Source organism: Erythranthe guttata, chromosome 2 (genome assembly GCF_056151865.1).
Source record: "Erythranthe guttata isolate IM_541 chromosome 2, IM_541, whole genome shotgun sequence".
NCBI classification, from domain to species: Eukaryota; Viridiplantae; Streptophyta; class Magnoliopsida; order Lamiales; family Phrymaceae; genus Erythranthe; species Erythranthe guttata.
Genome location: NC_142534.1, coordinates 3,267,444 through 3,287,691, shown reverse-complemented (window position 1 = coordinate 3,287,691; position 20,248 = coordinate 3,267,444). Strand labels below are relative to the sequence as shown.

Genomic DNA, 20,248 nt, shown 5'->3' with positions numbered 1-20,248 from the left:
AAAGCTCATAATCTGCTTTTAAAGACTTTTGCAAACACCAAATTAATATAGGTTATTTTATGCTACAATTTCAAAATTACTTCCATAAATGATTTAAAAGTTGAAATAATGAACATTTATGCTTATATTATTTTTTCGGGTTTTTTGCAAGGACCACCCTTGTGTAATTTCGAATTGCCGAAAAACCCCCTGTGTTAAAAAAATTAGCACAAACCCCCCTATCAAAATTAGTTAAATGCAATAAGGACCATGCGAGCTTGACGTGCGATACACTCGCGGTTTGTGCGATTGGAGGTGCATTTTTGGCTTGAAAAGACAAAAATACCCCTTAACTGAAAATTTCTGAAAATTGCTGATTCACCTCAGAATTTTCATTAGCCTAAAAAGAAGTTTCCAAAATTTTCAATCCAGTCCATGCTATTTTCAAAAAGACCCTCTCTTCAATCTAGAACCCTATGGCCGATCTCTTCATCGGATTATCAAAAAAAGCCCCCAAATCTTGACCCCTTAAACAGCAAAACAACTTCATTTCATTCTTCTCCAATGGATCTGGAAATTAAAGGCTCAGAGACGAGGTAATTTACCTCCATTCCCTCTTGCACCAAGGTCCTGTTAGAACAGCTGTCGTCGCCGCCGCCTCCCCCGCCGCGGCTGTAATTCACCACGACGGCGCTGCTGATAAGACGAATTTTTTTTTCCGTTGCTCCATATTCGTTGCTTTGTGTTTGTGTGCTTGTGTCCGTGTTGCTGGGTTTTTTAGGGATTTTTTCGGGGAACTTGTGACAATTCATTTAATAAGCCGTCCCCTTCTTCTGATCTCTTCCTCAACGGTGAGTTTGGAGTCGGCATCAAGAGTCGGATGAATCATCCATGGCAGATCGGCCCTTGAAGTCCCTCTCTCTCTCTCTCTCTCTCGTACACACACACACACACAAGAAGGGAAGACACATCAATGGGATTAGTTCCGCCTTGAAGTATGCAGATAGTTAACTGTAACTTCATATTCGGATTATATTCTTGCAACTTTTGTTTTGAGAATTGGAGAAGGAACGGAATGAAAGATATGAAGAAGATTGCTCTGGGCCCGATTCACCGATTATTTTCATTAATTTAAGTTGAGGGTAGATTTGTCATTTCACGTGAGTCAACAACCAATTTTCATGTAAAGGGGCAGTGTGCTACGTAAAATATAACATAGGGGGGTCGTCGCTAATATTTTTAACACGAGGACTTTTTCGACAATACGCAATTACACAGGGGGTTGTATGCAATTAACTCTTTTTTTTTCATTTAGAACCTTTCACGAGGGCATTTGAGTCATTTTAAGATGACTAAGATTAATTTTGTCTCGTCGAACGTAAAAAAAGGAAATAAAGGCAAAAGTGGTGAGGCGTGGTCGTGCGCACGTGCCATATGATAATTGCCAATAGACATGCTTTTTACACTAGGACAAAAATACCCATTTTGTGTAGTAATTTTTATTTTATTATATTAAAGTTGATTGATTTTCAAACTCTTATTTTCACCAAGCTATTAAATTCTCACAAAAAATGAAATCTTCCGTCGAAAATTAAATATGATCGAAAATTAAAATTTTCAATAATTTTGTTTGGAGTTTCGATTGCGATACAGAAAAAATAAAAAATAAAAAATACTTAAAATATCGGAAAATTTGGATTGGCCAAAGTTTGGTGTATTAAAAGCTGAAACGGGGTGAACAGTCGAAAAGTCAAAATAATTAAGATCGGAATCAATGGAATTCGAAAATTCCGTTTCGAGTTCCACCATATGTGCGTGCAAGTAAAGGATATTTTTTTGCCCGCATGAGTGTAGCTTAACTGGTTCCGGATGTGGTAAGTTGGTGCACGGTCCTAGGATCGAATCCTGGCAGCCGCAATGTGTGAATTTCAACTCCAATGAGGGTTGATTCCTTGTGGACACCAGGTCCGGGTGCGCTACCTTAACGGGCCGTTGAGTTACCATGACAAGGGATGGGGGCCCTGGATATTTTTTTTAATAATAGTTTAATTAATTAATATTTCTCAAAGCAAAATATCTTAATTTGACAAATGTTGACATTTGCCCTTGAAATTTTTAGTGGATAGCTAATGGGCTATGAGCCCGGCATTCATTGAGGTGGTAGGCTCCGAGTATATAAATGTAGAAATACTAACAAAATATAATATTTTTTTTTGAGGAAAACAAAATATAATATTATTCATAGAAAAAGTATTAAACAAGTAAATATTTGAAGAAAATAAAACTAAGTATCTAACTAATAATAATTCATCTAAGAAATTTCGTTACATGAAATACAAGCACAAGTAAAAAAAATCAACAAATATATAAACTATGTCAAATGATATGATCAATAATATCTCCCTAGTGAAGAGTAGATGTAGTCCATTTTAGTTCAGGCGAACCACTATAAATTTGTTCTTATTTAGTTATTTGGAATCTTAGAGAATTTGCAAGGTGTTTTAGTTATTCTCTAGTTTGATTTCTTGACTTGTTTTGATCTGAAACTTTGATTCAATTTCACTACAAAAGAGTATAAATAATTATTTGGAGCCCCTAGAATTTTCTAAAAATTGGGTATCTTAGGTGACCGCCTCTCTCGCCTATATTCAGAACCGGCTCTGTCGATAGATCGCCTCCATACCTAAAACGAATTTGACCTTTTACGATATTTTGACAAAGCAAAATATGAAGAAAAAAAAATGTTTCCAATGGTGAGGCAATCACCATATGTTTACAAGAACAGTCAGACGACCTTTCGCACCAGAAAATTATATTTGAATCAAGAGATCATTGTTAATTGGGAAAAATATATATAAAAGAAAGAAGTTATATGGCAACCCTAAGCTATCATAATAACAATTTTATAATTTAATTTTTTTCTTACAATTGTTCTTTCCTCTACTAATTTTTTAGTTATAAATTTATAATGCTATACCGTTCGTGCAATGGACGGGGATAAATACTAGTAATAATAATAAGTTCGCCCTTATTGGTAATATTTTTTTATACATAGGGACTATAATTACCTAACTAATTAAAAATTATTGTTCACACGCAAAAACTGATTTTTTTTTATTTATTTATTATTTTTTTTTTTGTGACATGTAAATGTTTTAGGAATAAAATCATAAATACCATTCATTGGTGGCCCTTAAACATTTCTACGACCTATATTCAATCTCGGACCTCTCTATATTCAAAACCATCAAAAACACAATTTTCCAAACAAAAAAAATTATTTTATTTTTAATTAAAAAAAAACATATATATAAACCTCGTACTAGGACACACAAAATTCGTCAATCATAAGCTCTCCGCATCTTGTTTGTTTTTCTTGGCAATCTTTAATTTCTCTCTGCAAATTTTTAAAAAGAAGTGAAAACTTCTACAGCAGAGAGAAAGGGTTGGTTTTTTTTTCTTTTTTCGATCGCTTCGGAAAATATATATAATGGGTGCCTGCGCCAGCGTACCGAAGTCCATGAGGGATGAAGCCGCTGCCGTTCCGCCACCGGAACCGGCCCAGGAGGAAATCCCCGCCACCACCGCAGCAGTGGAAACCACTGTGGCGGCGGAGGCCGATAATAAGGAGGAAGTTGCGTCGGAGAAGGTGGAAGATGGGGACGACAAGCACGAAAATAAGGCCGTAGAGGTTAGCTACTTGATATAATTTCCTCGTAAATTAAATGCTACATTAGATTATTTATAATGGGTGAATGTGAATCGTAGTAGATCTGCACATAATCACACACACCCGTGTGTATGTGTATTTAGTGGGTTATTATTTAACCTCATCTACGATTAATCAGATGTAAATAACTAGATGTAGCATCTAACTCTGCATAATTTCCATCACATTAAATTTTATGATTCTTTTGTTTCAATCAGAATAACAAATTCACTTTAGATTAATAATCGTGTTCATAGGCAGATAAATTTATATATTTTAATTCGTTATATTTTCTTATTGAAAAAAAGTTGGAGAGTATTTTTTTCTATAATTATGTTTGTACAAAAGTATATTTGATTCAAAAATGATTTTTTTTTGGTTTTAAATGGTAATATATTTTCTATTTTAAATTTTGATACTTACCATTTTCTTAAAAAAAATGCAAGATATTATTACTACATGATTTGTTTCCTTTCTTTTATGATTTTCCTTTTTTTGGCCAAATATTTTATTTTATTATATGTTTACAAAAAAATAAAAAATTGCAAATTTAGTTTTTATTATATTAATTATTTGTATATTTTGCATGGGCAGGTTGAAGTGCCAAAAGAAGCCGCCGCGGAAGTAGAGAGCGAGAAGTTGAAGGCGGAAGAAGCTCCGGCGAAAGTGGAGCCGGCAGCTGCCGCCGCTGAGGACGAGGAGGAGAAAACACAAGCGGAAGAAGCTCCAGCGAAAGCGGAGCCGGCAGCTGCCACCACTGAGGAGGAGGAGGAGAAGGAAAAGAAAACACAAGCGGCGGAACAAAAATGATTTGAGAGCTTATGATTTACTTTTTTTTTTTTTTTCTGCCTGCTAATTCGTAGTAATAGGGTATTTTCTTTCTAAATATTTTGTTTTTTTTTTTTTTTTTTTAATATTTTCCTTTTTGTACGATTAATTGTTACTTGAGATTAATATTCAAGGTTCTATATTCGTTTATTATCTTGTCCTTAAAATAAAGATTTGATGAAGAATATATATATTATAGGGTAAATTGCCGCCACCCTATGAAGTAAGGTCAAATTACGAAAGACCCCCTCGTACATATTCGGGTAATTACAACCACCTGCAACTATAAATCTTCTTATACGTCCACCCTTGCGGTTAGTGAAATCTTCTAGATTATGTAGAATATTCTTGAGCTTGTACCCGTTTTACCCTATTTGAGCTCCACTTTTGAAACAAGATGTTCATAAGATTGTGAAACGGGATGAAAAGTCGAAAATCTTATGATCATCTTGTTTCAAAATGTGGAGCTCGAATGGAATAAGACGAGTACAAACTAGAGAATATTTCACCTAATCTAGAAGATTCCACTAAATTTGACACCACAAGATTGAACATATAAGAAGATTCATAGTTTAGGGGTGATTGTAATTACCAAACAAGAGGGTTGTTTACGTAATTTGATCTTAACTCTGGGGGGTCGGCCGTAATTTACGCTATATTATAATGTAAAACATTCTGTTTTATCACCTAAATATTTCCACAAGTAACGAAGAATATATGCTTCAACCATTAAACAGAAATCAGTAAAAACACGAAAAAGATAATAATCGAAAGGACGAATTTTAAACGATTGTTCTGCACTCAGAAACTTGAAACGAAAAAACAGGGGAAAACAGAGTTCCACAGCATGAACTTTGCTCGTCATGCTTTAAATAGTCGAAAACACAACTAAAAAAACAGATAAAAAAAAGTCAGCAACACTAAAAAGGACACGGTTATTCAGTACGGACGAGCATTGCCCCTCTGGCGGCGGCACATAATCTGAAACTCCAAACGCTCGTTCTCGATCTTAATCAACTCGTTCTCCAGCTTCAACCTCTCCAGTTCCTTATCCTCCTCTTGGCACACTTTAACCCACTCGAACTTCATTTTCTCCAATTCCATCATCTCGTTATGCATCCGCAACTTCTTATCCGCCAAACCCACCGACCAAGGCACAACCCACTCACTCTTCTTCCCCTCAATACCCTCCGGCACAACATTAATTACACAATTACCCTCACCGTGTTTCTGTCTCTTTGCAGGCATGTCCAAAGTCAAACTTTGACTCTGAGAAGACTCGTACTTGACTTTTCCCTTAAGAGTCGACCGAACCAACTGCTGCAGAGGGGGGTCGTGAGGGAGAAACCTCGTGCTCTTGTTGTGGTAGGAGTACATCTCTCTGTAGAAGAGCTGCTTACACGTCAGAATCTTCCGGATCTCCTCCTTGGAATCTTCCGGAATGTTCATAGATTCCATCAGCAGGGGATTCTCCACGACAGTGCAAGAAGCGTGTCCCCCGAGTAAGTCGCTCAGCCTCTTGTACTTTTTGTTGAGGTCGTTGAATTTGTCCTCGCATTGCTGCGGAGACACGATGTAGCCTCGTTCCACCATTATATTCGAAATCGACCTCCACTTGCCCTTTATCGGAGTGAGTAAAGGGTTTGTTTCGCCATCGGTACAATCGGGAGAAGCAATCTCTGCAATGTAAGAAGCTACTTTGATTAAAACCTTGACCATGTCATCCGTCCATCTTATGCGCTGCCATACTTGCTCTGTGCCAGTTTCGGACAGAACCCCGCTTTGACCACTTCGACCAGCCGAGTGTTGAATTTTCGGTTGACTTTTCAGTTGACTTTTCGGTGCAAAGTTCTTCATGCCACCCTCGTTGGTTTTGCCACCAAGAAACATAACGGGTTGATGGAAGTGTTGTACGGTGTGGGCCCCGAAAGCGAGGGTGTTGAGAAATTGGTGTTGGTTGAAATATGTGTTTGCGTATGAGTACGGCGTGAGGGCGCGGGTGGGACGGGGGGTGGGGGTGGGGGCGGGGGCGGGGGCTTGGCGGTGGTTGACTTGCATCGTTCTCTGTGATTCTTGAAAACTAAGTTGTCCGCGTTCCATCATATCATCAAATACTCGTAAGATATCTTCCATGTTATATATATCTACATATACATATATACACATACATACATATAACCTCCAATCTCGTAAATCTTTCCGCAGATAGACAAAACTAACTACAGCACATCATAGACAGAAAAATGAAATTACGAGAGTGCCAACAAGATTTTGTAACTAGCAGAGTATATCTAAAAAAAAAAATATTCAAATATAAACCGCCCTTTTTAGTAAACATCTAATACATATACACGAGATATTGCATATATATACAAAAAGGCTAAGCAAAAGAACAACTGAGAAATCATCACGGATAAAAAGCAGTTTATTTTGCAGATCACGTCGGAAGTGAAAAATCGGGATTTAACGGAAATAAAGAGTACCTGGAAATAATAGTTGTGGCGCAATTCAAGATTTTCAAATCCAAAAGCAAATCTTCCGCTCAGAGTAGCATTGAATATAATTTTCTCGTAAAAGCAAGGGGTGAAAAATGGTATATGAAGACGCGCGACCAGTGACCACATTGTTAAAATCGTCACATAAAGTGGGGACCACATAGATTGGGCGATAGGCGAGCCGACAGGTGCCAATTCCTCCTCGACTGGCCAATGGCATGGCTTCGAGGTGGTTGGCTTAGGGATTGGGGCGTAATTTATTTTTCGAGCACCAACTTTCAACAGCAAGATAGATGCATGCATGGTAATCTATGTACTCACATCTAAAAAAACAATTAAGAGATTGGATTTGTAGTTATTACGAGTTTTTCCGAATAGCTTTTTAGCCTTTGACTGTTTGTGCTCGTGTCTTTTTTTTCTTCTTAAATAAATTAATAATTTCGATTTGTGCAGTAAAATCCATCTTACTTTTGACTACACCCTGTCTAACTAAAGTTGTAAAATCGCGTAAAAAGTACATGTACGAGCCAATCGGAAACATACACGTCATCATGGAACTATCTTACGGGGCATTAAAATATTTTCCTGTCTATCTTATAAAATTGATACATACACAAACATACCAATGCAAGACGAGTGCATGTTTAAACTACATTAAATTGTTACTTTATTCCACTTCCCGTAATGTTATTTTGTGTCCATTTAAATCAGTGTTCAAACAAGTTTACTTAAATATAATTTTAGTAAATGTAAGAAAATATTTCTAACAACTATACATTATGATATATATATATACGAGCACGTTTCTCGATAAAAGAACAGTTTCGAGCTCAATATCTACGAAACCATCTCCTTTGATTTTCCCGACGTATCCACTAAATCTAAAAACTGCTGAAATTTCAACTACCTGAATCACATGAAATTTCTTGTACCTCTTGTGGAGATCTTTGAACAGCTTATACTCACATTGTTGAGTTGACACGTGAAAACCCCGTTTCTTTCACGACCGTGAAGGTGAAGATCGCCTTCCGCTTCCGTTTCTTCGCGGTGGAATCCATTCTTAGTCAAATAAGAAAAACCTACAATCGAAAAAAGTGAGAAAAAATCTTTTTCTTCTATGATTTCGAGACAGTAAGAAATCAGCAACCTCGTTTTCAACATCGTAAAGTTTCCAAAACAGTATATTGAGCAAAAGTCTGATACATCCCAATAAATTTCTATTAATGGGATAATGCAAATTATATATAAAAAAAAAATAAAAAAAAAATGCAAGTGCATTTTGTTGCATTTCAATCTTCAACAGGATCAACACATCTGATCAACATGCAGATTTGTTCATCCAATTTCAACACAGAAGCAATGACTCCAAAAACAACTGGATAAAAACGACGTCGTAACCTAAAGTACTGATAATTCCAGTATATATGTAACTAGAACTCGTTCATTAAATTACGCAATTACCTCGGACGAAGGTAAACAAACGATTCATTACAGTATGCAACTTCTCTTGCGTGTGAATTTTGTCGATTGTTAGTATGTGTTGGGGAATCCCCAATTTACCTGTGCCCTAATTTGATATCCATATTCGAGTGCTTTCGAGCTTGTGTTTGGAGAATTAAACCTTTATTTTGTTTTATTTTATTTTGATAAATGGAAAAGTATCCCTCAATTGAATTCCAAAATTTCTGAAATTCCGATTTTCGAATTTTTCTGAATCGAAATTGAAATTATTTTTCCACTCCGGAAAAAAAATCCTTTTTAAAAATGCTAATTGCATTCCGATTTCCACCCCGAGTCCTTCCGTTAGATATTAAAATCGAGTACTAAATAGTATCTCCATAAAATACTTTGTTGTATCTTAGGAATTGTTTTGTTACTTTCTACAAATTTCAGTGTGAAGGTTGCCAATATTGAGTTTATTAAATATTAGCATTTAAATGAAGTTTAATTTTTATTTATATTTTACATTTTGTTAAGAATGTATATATAATTTTTTCTTAGATGGTTAATAATGCATATTGTTAATCTTTATGAATTAGTCAATAGTATTTAATAGTAATAATCGAATAAGTCTTGTGAGTATCTGACAAGAAGTTCCCTTCGTCAACGGGCGTCAAGTCGAGCTTGTCATACATAATTAGCGTAATGTGGTTTACGTCTTTCGTACAGGTAAACAATATTTTTGTTATTTTGTACATACTCTCTGTCATTAATCCACATCGAAGTTGTGAATTTATGAGCTCATGAATTATTTCCAACTTATTTGAAATTTTCACACTCTTGAAGATGCTACACTTGATTAAAATAAATTGTGTACATTTGATTAGTCGCAATCATATACACACAAATATATATATGTGTAGAAAAAAAATATTTATGTTTTATATACATGTATGATAAAATATAATTTGATAAAGTTCGCCAAATGTAACATAGAACAAACCAGCTATCGACAGTGAAATAAAATTTTGAACAATTTATAATTGCACATACTATTATTTAGGGTAAAATTTATTCTAATCCTTTTACTATGACATACAATAATTATCTTTTGTATGACATGTATGATTTAATGTGAATAAATAGTAAATGTAAATATAATATATATTTAATGTAGTCAAGAAATAGAATTACTTGAAACACGTAGAATAATCTTAACGCTCGTAATACTCCAAATTATTCGTGAATTGCTATCTGCGCCACAAAACAAACGCTAGAAATACCCCATCGAAAACTCTCGAACGCCCAAGCCAACCTTAAAACAAAGACAAACTGTAAATGAATTTCAAGGATGTGATTAGTAAAAATATAATATAGGTTTGGGTCTAATTAAATTTTGGGCCCCCATGTGATAAAAATATTTCCGGGCTAAATGCTAATCTATCAATATTTATTATTTAATATAGTATAAATTAAAATATTGGACGAATTTATTTACTATAATTAGTGAGGAAAATCTTTTTTTCTTTTTTACTTATATAAAAAAAGGAAAAAGAAAACGACAGTTAAAACCGAGGCGTTTCCAGTAAATTCTAGTGACGTAAGCAGCGTGCCCTATGCGCCTGGCGTACGTTAGACAAATCCCCAATTCCCCAACCCCAACCCCATTTTTAGCAAATAGTCAAATTAATCTTTTTGCACTTCCTCCTCCGCCCTCACTGGTTCCGCCACCTCTCGTACTCCGGTAATTCACTCCGATTTCACCCACTTCTCCCTCTAGATCTAATGCTTTTCGTTCTTTAATCCCTTCGATCTTCGAATCTAGGGTTTTTGTTTCATATTTAAAGCACTGAAATTGATAAGATTTTATTTGGTTTTTTTTGCAGATTGCATCGATTGATTGTTTGCATTGTTAACCATGTAAGTTTTACTTCTACTCTTTTGAGATAATTTATTTTTCATTTTCTTACGTTTTTTTAAATTCATTTTTATCAAGATTGATATCGGTGCTTTTGTTGATGTATTAGCGTTAATCACTCTTATTTTATAAATTAATAATCAATTAGTATTGTTTTGGTCTGTGCATTTCCTGGTTTGTAGTTATAAAATAACTGCATATTATGTGATTCAGATGCGATTATCGAGATGCGTATTCACACTTTCTACGCTTATCTGGTGTTATTAAGTTTTACCAGGATCAAATAAACACTGTATGCTTCAGGAATTAATATATATTTGCACGTAAAAAAAATCGTATGTTGGAAGGCGACATTTTTCATTGAGCTCTCGGAAAACCTCTGTTTTTTCTCTATAAGTGGGGCCGGCGTTCCTTGATGGTTTACTCGGTTCTTGACCACCCCTTTTACTAAGGGAATCTTACTTAGCCGAAGTTAGATCTTACTAAATTTTTTGTTTTTTTTTATATATTAGATAAAAATACTGAACGATTGATCAGATGTAATCCTTTGTGCTGACATAACGACGCAGAGTCATAGTATTTGTATGATTGAGCTGAATGAAGAAACACCCTCGATTTTCTAACTTTTTATGCCATTTTTTTATTATTATTATTTAGGTCTGACGAAGAGCCTGTAGATCCAAAGAGGGAACTTGAAGACCGATGCAAGGCACCATGCACGAGGCCACTTAAAGAATATCAGGTGATTTCTCTATGCATAACTAGTATGTACGTTTGTTAATTAAGTTGATTGATGATTGATGTTTAGTGGTTGACAATATATTTAGTTCCATCTTCTATGCATCCTTTTCGTTTTAATCCGTCTTTCTTTCTTTCTCGAGTTTCTACTTGCGTTTCTGTCTGTACTGATTTCTATTTGATTGGAGTTGTGACCTGAATTTTTGTCAGTTGATTTTTCTATGCAGCAAACAAAGTATAAATGATAATTCAAGTAATTATTATGTATCGATTGTGCTTTACCATTTCCGAAATCCGGTATCTGAAGGGCTCTTTCTTTGGCCCAGTTCAATCGACTATATTGAGAATGTTTGCAGATCTTAAATTAAGAATCCTATTATATGCATTGGGCAGATTAAATTTTGCATGTAAATTATTGTTTGAGAATTTCCTCGTGAATTAGGCTTTCTGAACTCCAAAATCGAAGTTCATAAAAGCTCTAAGAAATCACAAATTATAGCCAGTGAAATAAATTTGGAGTACTTAGCCACTTACGTTTGTGAAAATTTTGCTTTTTGTGCAACTCACTGTTTCAAATTTCAATTTGAAGTGTGGAGATTAAGTAGACCTAGATGCGTGGATAAGCGTAGTAATTTCCCATACTTGAGAATTTAGGAAGAGGTTGGTTCTCGATTGCTATTCTGTTAAAACCACCTCCAACTCTAGTATAACCTCGTTTACCGTGTCTTAATTCTTCTCCTCGTCGTATGCAAACTTCAGACTTGTTATTATTCCAACTTTTAGCTCATCATTGAATTTTGCCTAGCTTATATTTATGGGAATACACGTGTGGCTTGTGCTGCCGACACACGCCCTTTTGGACACATTAATCATCACTTCCGATCATACTTGATTCTTGATTTTGCTAATCAATCTGCTAAACAGCTTCAATGATAATGCTAATTTATTTATTTTATTTTTTTCGTTTCGTTTGTGGTGTTAGGCATGTGCAAAGAGAATTAAAGATGATGAATCTGGGCACAAGCATTGCACTGGACAATACTTTGATTACTGGCGCTGTGTTGACAAATGCGTAAGCCCCACATTCTTCAATCTATACCTTTTGGCCACATTGCGCTTTTTTTTTGTTTCGCTAATTTTTTTTCCGATGCAGGTTGCTACTAAGCTATTTGCTCATCTTAAATAACAAAAGACGAGAACTCCATTGATATACCGGAGCCCAATTATTTTATTTTCGTTGTATTTTTTTTGGGGCAAACTCTTAAGTTATGTGAAATTTTGAGATATGGTTCCTCGTTGAATCAATAAATGAATTGTGGAATTGAATTCTATGTGCTTTAAGCATGTTGATTGTTTTACTTAAAATTGTTAACTGGTTGTTATTTGTTTCATATCCAATTTTATTGCAAATTTGGTAGCTAAAGTGATTATGGTTGAGAATATATTAAAGGGTAACTTCTACTTCCCCTTGCACTTGAATAATTGTCTCAATGTGTCCCTCGATGTTAGTTCAGACATTTGACCTTAATACCGATCTAAGCTCTGAAATTACTAAAACGTCACTTCTCACAGTTTAAATAATTATTAAAAAAACGAAAAAGAAAAAACTAAAAATTCAAGACAAAGGTCAAAGAAAACTAAACGCAAGGGTCACATCGCAAAATTTTCAAGTACATGGGGACAAATCAATGCAATTGAGAGTAGAAGGGGTAATGTAAATTGAGAGTAGAAGGGGTAAAGTAATATCGAACAAAAGTACAAAGGAAAAATTTATCCTATTTTAAATTCTCACCTTAATATTTTCTGATGAAATTAAAAGAACTAATACATGCAGAAGTTCCAGTTTGTCAATTAGTCTTTATACGAAAGTCAATTTTAGTGTTTTTTTACCCGCCGCCGGTGTATTAATGGAGATAAAGTTGATTAGGTGTACTTTATTCTTGTTATTAAAGTGAAGCATAGCATATATGAGCACAAAAGTGTCCTTTTCGATTTTTTCTTTTGTTCTCATGAAATAATAAATAAAATTCAGACGAGTACTTCAAATGTTACGAGTTATTCTAAAATCGATTGGTGGTATGACAAAAGAAACAACGATGTTCGATTATCGTTCTACCCACCCCCTATAACCTCTATTGGAGAGCAATTAGTGACTCGACCTAACCCAATCTCCGTGACGGAATAATCGTTGCGCGTTTACTTAACAATATGAACTAAATTAGAGTGTGAAAGCATCAGATTCCTCATGTATAAGTAGTTTCTCTTTCCAACTAGCCCAAAAAAAAGTTGGAGAATAAGGTTAAAAAGGTAATCTAAACACAATCACATATGTCCCACATATTATACCTTAATTAACCCTTAACCATGGCGTGTGTTCTCCACACTCTCCTATATATACTCTCAAAACCCTCAAAATATTTTATTTATTAATTATCCTTAGCTTGCTTTAAAAAAAAAAGATCAATTTCTTCATGGAAACAACAAAAGCAAACACTCCACAAAACCCTCAAATTGTTAACAACCAAATATTGCCCAAAAATGATTGTCATGATTTCGAAGGCCAGAACGACGAGTCCGTTCATGATTATTCGAAACGGGGCCAGTGGCTAAGGGCTGCGGTACTCGGCGCAAACGACGGCCTCTTATCCACCGCCTCACTAATGATGGGAATCGGGGCGGTTCGACCGGACGCCAAGACCATGATTCTTACCGGAGTCGCCGGTCTCGTGGCCGGGGCTTGCAGCATGGCCATCGGGGAATTCGTTTCTGTCTACTCTCAGTATGACGTAGAGGTGGCGCAGATGAAGAGAGAGGGCCAGATGTCCGGTGGAAACGACGGCGGCGTGAGAGAGAAGCTCCCGAATCCCATGCAGGCGGCCGCCGCGTCGGCGCTTGCTTTTGCGGTTGGGGCGGTGGTGCCTCTACTGGCCGCGGCGTTTGTGAGGGACTACCGCGTGAGGCTGGGGGCGGTGGTTGCCGCCGTGAGCGTGGCGCTTGTGGGGTTTGGCTGGTTGGGGGCCGTTATCGGGAGGGCGCCCCCGTCGAGATCGGCGTTGAGGGTGCTGATTGGAGGATGGCTGGCTATGGGAATCACTTTTGGTTTAACAAAGTTGATTGGCTCCACTGGCATCTAACTTTTGGTTTAACATTTGGTGTATCAAATTAAGTTTATGTATAAGTTCAATTAATTTGGTTTTTCTTAGTACTTAATTATCTCATTAATTAGTTAATATATCAAACTTTATGGGAATTTAGAAATATAATTAGTTGTTGGCAATTATATTCTTTTAAGTTGAAATCTTTAAAGCTATGATTGTCAAATTTGCTTAAAAGTTTATAACCACCATTTTCTCAATTTAATTATACAAGTTAAGAATGACGACACAGCACACACATGCAAGTTGTTACATACCCTAACAAACACAATGCGTAGTGTGTGATGTATATACGGTAAATTACACCTACACCCCTGAGGTATGCTAAAATAACTTTAAGGTCCACGTAGTATCGGTAATTACAATCACCCCTAACACAATTGTTAGAACTCTATCGGAATATAACTTATCAAATACATTATCTCGTTAGAGTTTCTAACAATGTTTTAGGGGGTGACTGTAATTACCGATACCACAAGGACCTTGAAGTTATTTGAGCATATCTCAGGGGTGTAGGTGTAATTTTTTTCATATATATATATAACGTTTAGGGGTCCTAACATAATATGCAATAGTTTGGGACTGTAGATACATGCCTAATTTGTGTATGTCTAGGATGGAGCTAGTCGACTTGTTTTATGTACTTATTTAGGTGGAAATTAAACTATGTTGTAGGGACTATGCCGGGCCAAACAATAAGAAGTACATAGTTTTTCTAACCTGGCCAAACTTCTAGTGTGTAAATTTTATAAATTAATATTCAACTTTTGTATTTATAATGAGTTTATGTGGTTGATATAGTAAAGTCAATAATTCAATTATCTTGTGACAATGTTTTTTTGTTAACAAGGAAAGGAAGTGGGGAAATCCGAATCAAGAATGGGGGATGTAATGAACTGAGCCGACTCGACAAAAGCTCAAGCTAGAATTTGAATTTTTCGTGTTCTTCAAGCTTGAGTTTTTTGACGAGTCGAGCCCGGGCTCATTCTTAGTTGTTTATGAGCTCTCGAACCAGCTCACAAGTAGTCTTTTTTTTTTTTTTTAATTTCAATTTTAATTAATTAATTATTTTTATTTTTATTTTAAATATAATTAATACAAAATTAAATAATAAAGTCATATAAATAATTAAAAAAGTAAAATACAATAAATAATAACTCTAATAATATTATTAAAAAAAAATTAAAGATAAAAAATATAAAATGGGATCAGGCTCAAGCTCGAGCCCGAAAACAAAATACTCGAAGAACTCTACCACTAGCTCGAGCTCGTCAAAACATTCAAAACTCGGCTTCGTTACACCCCTAATCAAGAAGACCAAGAAAATCAAATAAAGCTTATACTAAATCAATTGTCCCGAAAGCATAACTTATAAACAATGTTATGACCTAACTAACAAAATAAATTCTATGACCTAACTAAAAAAAATAACAATTCAATATTTAAATTAAAGCAATGAAGTTTGTGAGACCATCTGAATTTATTATATATATTAGCTTATGGGAAGTGTGTGGAATGCACACTTCCTCAAAATAAAATATAATTCCATATTCCCCCACTTATGTGTGGAGAGCACACTCCCTACCTATTTTTATATCTTACTTTTGTTGTCTCACTCAAAAAATCCTCCTTTCTTTTGGCATAGTGCTATTCCAAATCAGCTGTCTTTATATATGAGAATACTTACACACAATCAAATACATATATACATATATAAACGTGTAAAATATGTATAGATCTATAAACGTGTATAACTCGGTGAAATTCATCAGATGCAACATAAACAATACAAGTAACAAGTAGGGATGACAAGGTGAGGATCTGAGGTGGATATTAAAAAAATTGTACCGATTTTGTTAGAAATGTTATAAGACTCATCTCGCTTTGTATTTGTTACATATACAATTTTTCTTACTCTTCACGCTCAGTACTCATCGGTACCACCAAATACACGTATAATCTAACGTTGGATATTTGACACGTGTTTAAATATTTGCATATTTCAAGAGAAAAAAAAAACTGGACATATTGGATGAAGTAGCACTTTCAAAATAAGTTCAATTTTTTTTTCGAAAGTGTAAAACTAATTTCAATTCCATTATGAAAATATTCAGAAAAAATGAAAAACTGAAATTTCGGAAAATGGTATGGAAAAAAATGTTCCCAAATTGAAAATTTTTAGATGGGCGGAATTCAGAATTTTAATTTCTTCAGTCACCTCTTATAAAAAATACATAATAATATTGATCTGTATAAATTAAGTGTAACTTCCAAAAAAAAAAGATTAGATTTTTGGAAAATTAGAATTAGACATCCGAAATTAGAAATTTTTAGAAGTTGAAATGAAAATATTGTTCCAAAACTCGGAAATACTCGAATCTTCGACGGGATTCGAAAATTTTGTTCCAATTTCCACATGTGAAAAAAGCTTATTCCAAATTGCTCTTGTCCATAGAAGGGCGGCTAAAGATTGTAGAGTACTTTGGAGTGGACTATGGATATATTTAATTTATGACTACCTAATTAAGTTCGTACTCTATATAAGAAAATATGATATATATATATATATATATATATATATCATATTTTCTTATTCCCTTTTGAGCACCATTTATTTCATCCTGCACTACCATTCAACCTCATTAATTATTAATTAATCTTTTTACAAGACTTAATTCCTCTATAAATTAGCTCTTCATGCTTTTCACACTACATGTCCTCAACAAGCAAAGTTGACAACTTGCCTCTCTCTCTCTCTCTCTCTCTCTCTCTCTCTCTCTCTCTCTCTCTCTCTCTCTCTCTCTCTCTCTCTCTCTCTCTCTCTCTCTCTCTCTCTCTCTCTCTCTCTCTCTCTCTCTCTCTCTCTCTCTCTCTCTCTCTCTCTCTCTCTCTCTCTCTCTCTCTCTCTCTCTCTCTCTCTCTCTCTCTCTCTCTCATGGCTGCCCTAGGTGACCAATGCAACATCAATCTTCCTAATCAACCGGAAGAAGACGAGGAAATATTTGACTACTCGAAAAGGGCGCAATGGCTTCGAGCCGCCATTCTCGGAGCCAACGACGGCTTAGTATCCATCGCGTCACTAATGATGGGAGTTGGTGCCGTTAAAGACGACATCAAGGCGATGATTCTCACCGGGTTCGCCGGATTATTCGCCGGAGCTTGTAGCATGGCCATAGGCGAGTTCGTCTCCGTGTACTCTCAGAGAGACATAGAGATAGCTCAGATGAAGAGAGAGAAGATAAACAAAAATATTACTACTACTACTACTACTAATAATAGTATGGGTGAAAACGAGAAGGAGAAGCGGCTTCCGAACCCTTTTCAGGCGGCACTGGCGTCGGCACTAGCATTTGCGTTGGGGGCCGTTGTGCCGTTACTTGCGGCTGGATTTGTAACCGAACGTGAGGTGAGGCTTGCGGTGGTGGTGGGGCCACCACCTTGGCGTTGGCGGCGTTTGGCGGGGTAGGGGCGGTGTTGGGAGGGACTAGTAGGGTGGGGGTGTCTTGTGGTAGGGTGGTGGTGGGAGGGTGGATGGCAATGGGGATCACTTTCGGTCTCACTAAGTTACTTGGCTCTACTGGTTTGGGAATGTGAAACATTGATCATGTTTCATTACATGTATTTTTAATTATTTGTGTTTTCTGTTTTAGTATGTAATAAAATATTAAGTTTGGTTTGTGGGGGCAGTTTGTAATTTGTAATATTATTGGGGACAAATAAAACATATGCTCATGGTTATCAAATCGTAAATCAAATTGAAAATCATTTTGTCGAAAATGCGATTCGCAAATCAAAAGATTTTTAAAATTTTATTAAAATATTAATATATTAAATGATATGTACACGTATTTATGAGATATTGTATAATAATAACAACATATATATATATATATATATATATATATATATATATATATATATATATATATATATATATATATATATATATATATATATATATATATATATATATATATATAGGCGGCCGTTATATGCAAGTCCATTTTTTTATTAGTTCAAAACCACATAAAGGAGTTTATTAGTTCAAGCCCGTAAATTAATTTATTTTTATTACATCAAGACCAAAGATGACAAATATACCCTTATCCACAAATAATACTCAAATACAAATAAATCTTATTTTTAATTTGTTCAAGACCAAAAAAAAAAAACAAAACAAAAAAAGAAATATCACGACGGCTAAATATTAATCTATGCTAAATATGTATGAACGAACATTAATATATGCTTATTTCTTGTTGGGTTGCAATGATTTGGCCGATTTTGGAAAAAAAAATTGAGATTGAAATTGGTTTTTTTATTTTTTTCGTTGGTTTCCGAAATCGGTTTATCCAGACCGATTTTGTACACGGAAATCGGCGTCATAATACCGATTTTTGTTAACCAAATCGGCGACACAACGTCGACTTTACAAGTCAAAATCGGCGCTCTAATGTCGATTATTGAGTACAAAATCGGTTTTCGAATACCGATATTTTTTAATTTTTTTTTAAAAAATAATACATTATATATTTGGTTAATTAATATTTTTTAAATATTTGAAACGAAAATGTTTATCACCATTCGGTGGCGTCTACCACTCCTTTAACCCAATCGAGTAGAGCTTTCCGTATCTCAATTATTTATTCGTTAGAGAATTCATTAGAATAATCCTCCATCAATTCCCTAGGTTGATGTACGAAAGTATGAGAAAACGGTCTTAAAAAAACACAGATAATAAAATCGGTATTTAAAACCGAATTTTGTAGTACAAGTCGGCATGACAATACCGATAATACAAAAATAAATCAGTGTTGTCATGCCGATTTTTACTACAAAAATCGGTTTTTAAGTACCGATTTTTATTAAAATAATCGGAATGTGGTTACCGACTTTAGTAACAAAAATCGGTATTTGCAGACCGATTTTTGGTATCGTCGAATTTTTTTCCCAAAAAAAAAAAACGACCCAAAAGCAAAAATAAACGGTTAAAACATATTTCATTGTGTTCTCCACCCTCGTAAACCACCATATCATTGTTTTCTGGTTCCATCGTGAATGTTTGGTATGTATTTGATAATTTTGGTGTGTAGGATTTCTTGGTGGGTTTGTGAAGAAGAAGGTGAAGAAGGAGGAGAGTTTTAAGTCGTGAAATAATGAAGAGGGGTTTCTGAATTTATGTATTTTATTTGGTCTTGGACAAAGGAAATAATTTTTTTTTTTAATATTTTGTGTTTTTTATTTGATTTTAAATTTCATTAAGGGTAAATTAGTATTTTTATGTTGGAGGTCTTGAACTAATAAAAAAATGGGCTTGCATATAACCGCCGCCATATATATATATAAAGATTTTTCAAACTTGTATATGCAATTAGTTGATGGCAATCGACATGCCCGAGTAATCAAATAAAATATTGAAAAAAATAAGAATAAACTCTCTTGAATATATCTCTTACTTTAAAATATTATTAGAGTTGTAAATTACAATAATTTTTTTTTTAAATATAATTGGAGATGAACAATATTAAAAGAAGAAAAACATAGTTATGATAAGACGTAAAAGTGTTGGTATTATGAGGAATTATCATATATTAACTTGTGTTTGTACTTATAAGCTAATATTTTAGTACAATTTTTAATTTTATTCTAAATATATATATTTTCTGAAAATCGTACAACTCGTACGAATGTGTTTGTACTTATAAGCTAATATTTTAGCACAATTTTTAATTTTATTCTATATATATTTTCTGCAAATCGTACGAATCAATCATAAATCGTACAAATCGATTGTAAATCGTACGATTTTTTAAAAGTTACGATTTAACTCACCGGTTTGAATCGAAAAGGATCCGAATCGAATCGAATCGAATCGTACTATTTGAATCGTAAATCGTACAATTTTAATAACCAATGCTAATTGATATACTGTCTTTGACTCTTGGTCTTCATAAATAAGGAAATTAATTACTACACTAGCACAATT

At 34.7% G+C, this 20,248-nt stretch overlaps 5 protein-coding genes across 7 annotated transcripts; 4 read left to right on the top strand and 1 right to left on the bottom strand.

The window, feature by feature from the left end:
* Positions 1-3,319: 3,319 nt before the first annotated feature.
* LOC105949547 (uncharacterized) lies at positions 3,320-4,666 on the top strand. The gene is made up of 2 exons (XM_012972846.2): positions 3,320-3,670; positions 4,283-4,666. Exons 1-2 carry the CDS (start codon positions 3,470-3,472, stop codon positions 4,496-4,498), a joined length of 417 nt encoding a protein of 138 aa, XP_012828300.2. The 5' UTR covers positions 3,320-3,469; the 3' UTR covers positions 4,499-4,666.
* A 611-nt stretch (positions 4,667-5,277) lies between these two features.
* Positions 5,278-8,636, bottom strand: LOC105949530 (uncharacterized). Of its 3 annotated transcripts, none has more exons than XM_088824859.1 (3): positions 8,473-8,620; positions 7,000-8,090; positions 5,278-6,596 (listed from the first exon to the last, which is right to left on the bottom strand). In XM_088824859.1, exon 3 carries the CDS (start codon positions 6,572-6,574, stop codon positions 5,456-5,458), a length of 1,119 nt encoding a protein of 372 aa, XP_088680985.1. In that variant the 5' UTR covers positions 6,575-6,596; positions 7,000-8,090; positions 8,473-8,620; the 3' UTR covers positions 5,278-5,455. The 3 variants fall into 3 exon arrangements, with proteins under 3 accessions (XP_088680985.1, XP_012828285.2, XP_088680980.1); XM_012972831.2 differs by having other exon boundaries at positions 5,278-6,660; positions 8,473-8,609; XM_088824854.1 differs by having other exon boundaries at positions 5,278-8,090; positions 8,473-8,636.
* A 1,378-nt stretch (positions 8,637-10,014) lies between these two features.
* LOC105949628 (cytochrome b-c1 complex subunit 6) lies at positions 10,015-12,479 on the top strand. Its single transcript, XM_012972939.2, has 5 exons — positions 10,015-10,195; positions 10,338-10,371; positions 11,027-11,111; positions 12,090-12,179; positions 12,261-12,479. Coding segments are annotated over exons 2-5 (210 nt in total). The 5' UTR covers positions 10,015-10,195; positions 10,338-10,369; the 3' UTR covers positions 12,294-12,479.
* Positions 12,480-13,534: 1,055 nt separating this feature from the next.
* Positions 13,535-14,384, top strand: LOC105949627 (vacuolar iron transporter homolog 1). Its single transcript, XM_012972938.2, has one exon. The coding sequence runs from the start codon at positions 13,579-13,581 to the stop codon at positions 14,239-14,241; it is 663 nt and encodes a 220-aa protein (XP_012828392.2). The 5' UTR covers positions 13,535-13,578; the 3' UTR covers positions 14,242-14,384.
* A 2,624-nt stretch (positions 14,385-17,008) lies between these two features.
* LOC105949529 (vacuolar iron transporter homolog 4) lies at positions 17,009-18,012 on the top strand. Its single transcript, XM_012972829.2, is given in 2 exon segments — positions 17,009-17,687; positions 17,690-18,012. Coding segments are annotated over 2 exon segments (657 nt in total). The 5' UTR covers positions 17,009-17,197; the 3' UTR covers positions 17,857-18,012.
* Positions 18,013-20,248: the final 2,236 nt, after the last annotated feature.

What these genes read in the sequence shown, in the direction of transcription:
- LOC105949530 (XM_088824854.1), bottom strand. Translation starts at nt 6,682, where the DNA reads ATGTGTATATATGTATATGTAGATATATATAACATGGAAGATATCTTA.
- LOC105949627 (XM_012972938.2), top strand. Translation starts at nt 13,579, where the DNA reads ATGGAAACAACAAAAGCAAACACTCCACAAAACCCTCAAATTGTTAAC.
- LOC105949547 (XM_012972846.2), top strand. Translation starts at nt 3,470, where the DNA reads ATGGGTGCCTGCGCCAGCGTACCGAAGTCCATGAGGGATGAAGCCGCT. An exon ending in ACGAAAATAAGGCCGTAGAG is followed by an intron (nt 3,671 to 4,282) that starts GTTAGCTACTTG and finishes TTGCATGGGCAG; the next exon opens with GTTGAAGTGCCAAAAGAAGC.
- LOC105949628 (XM_012972939.2), top strand. An exon ending in GGCCACTTAAAGAATATCAG is followed by an intron (nt 11,112 to 12,089) that starts GTGATTTCTCTA and finishes TTGTGGTGTTAG; the next exon opens with GCATGTGCAAAGAGAATTAA. An exon ending in GGCGCTGTGTTGACAAATGC is followed by an intron (nt 12,180 to 12,260) that starts GTAAGCCCCACA and finishes TTTCCGATGCAG; the next exon opens with GTTGCTACTAAGCTATTTGC.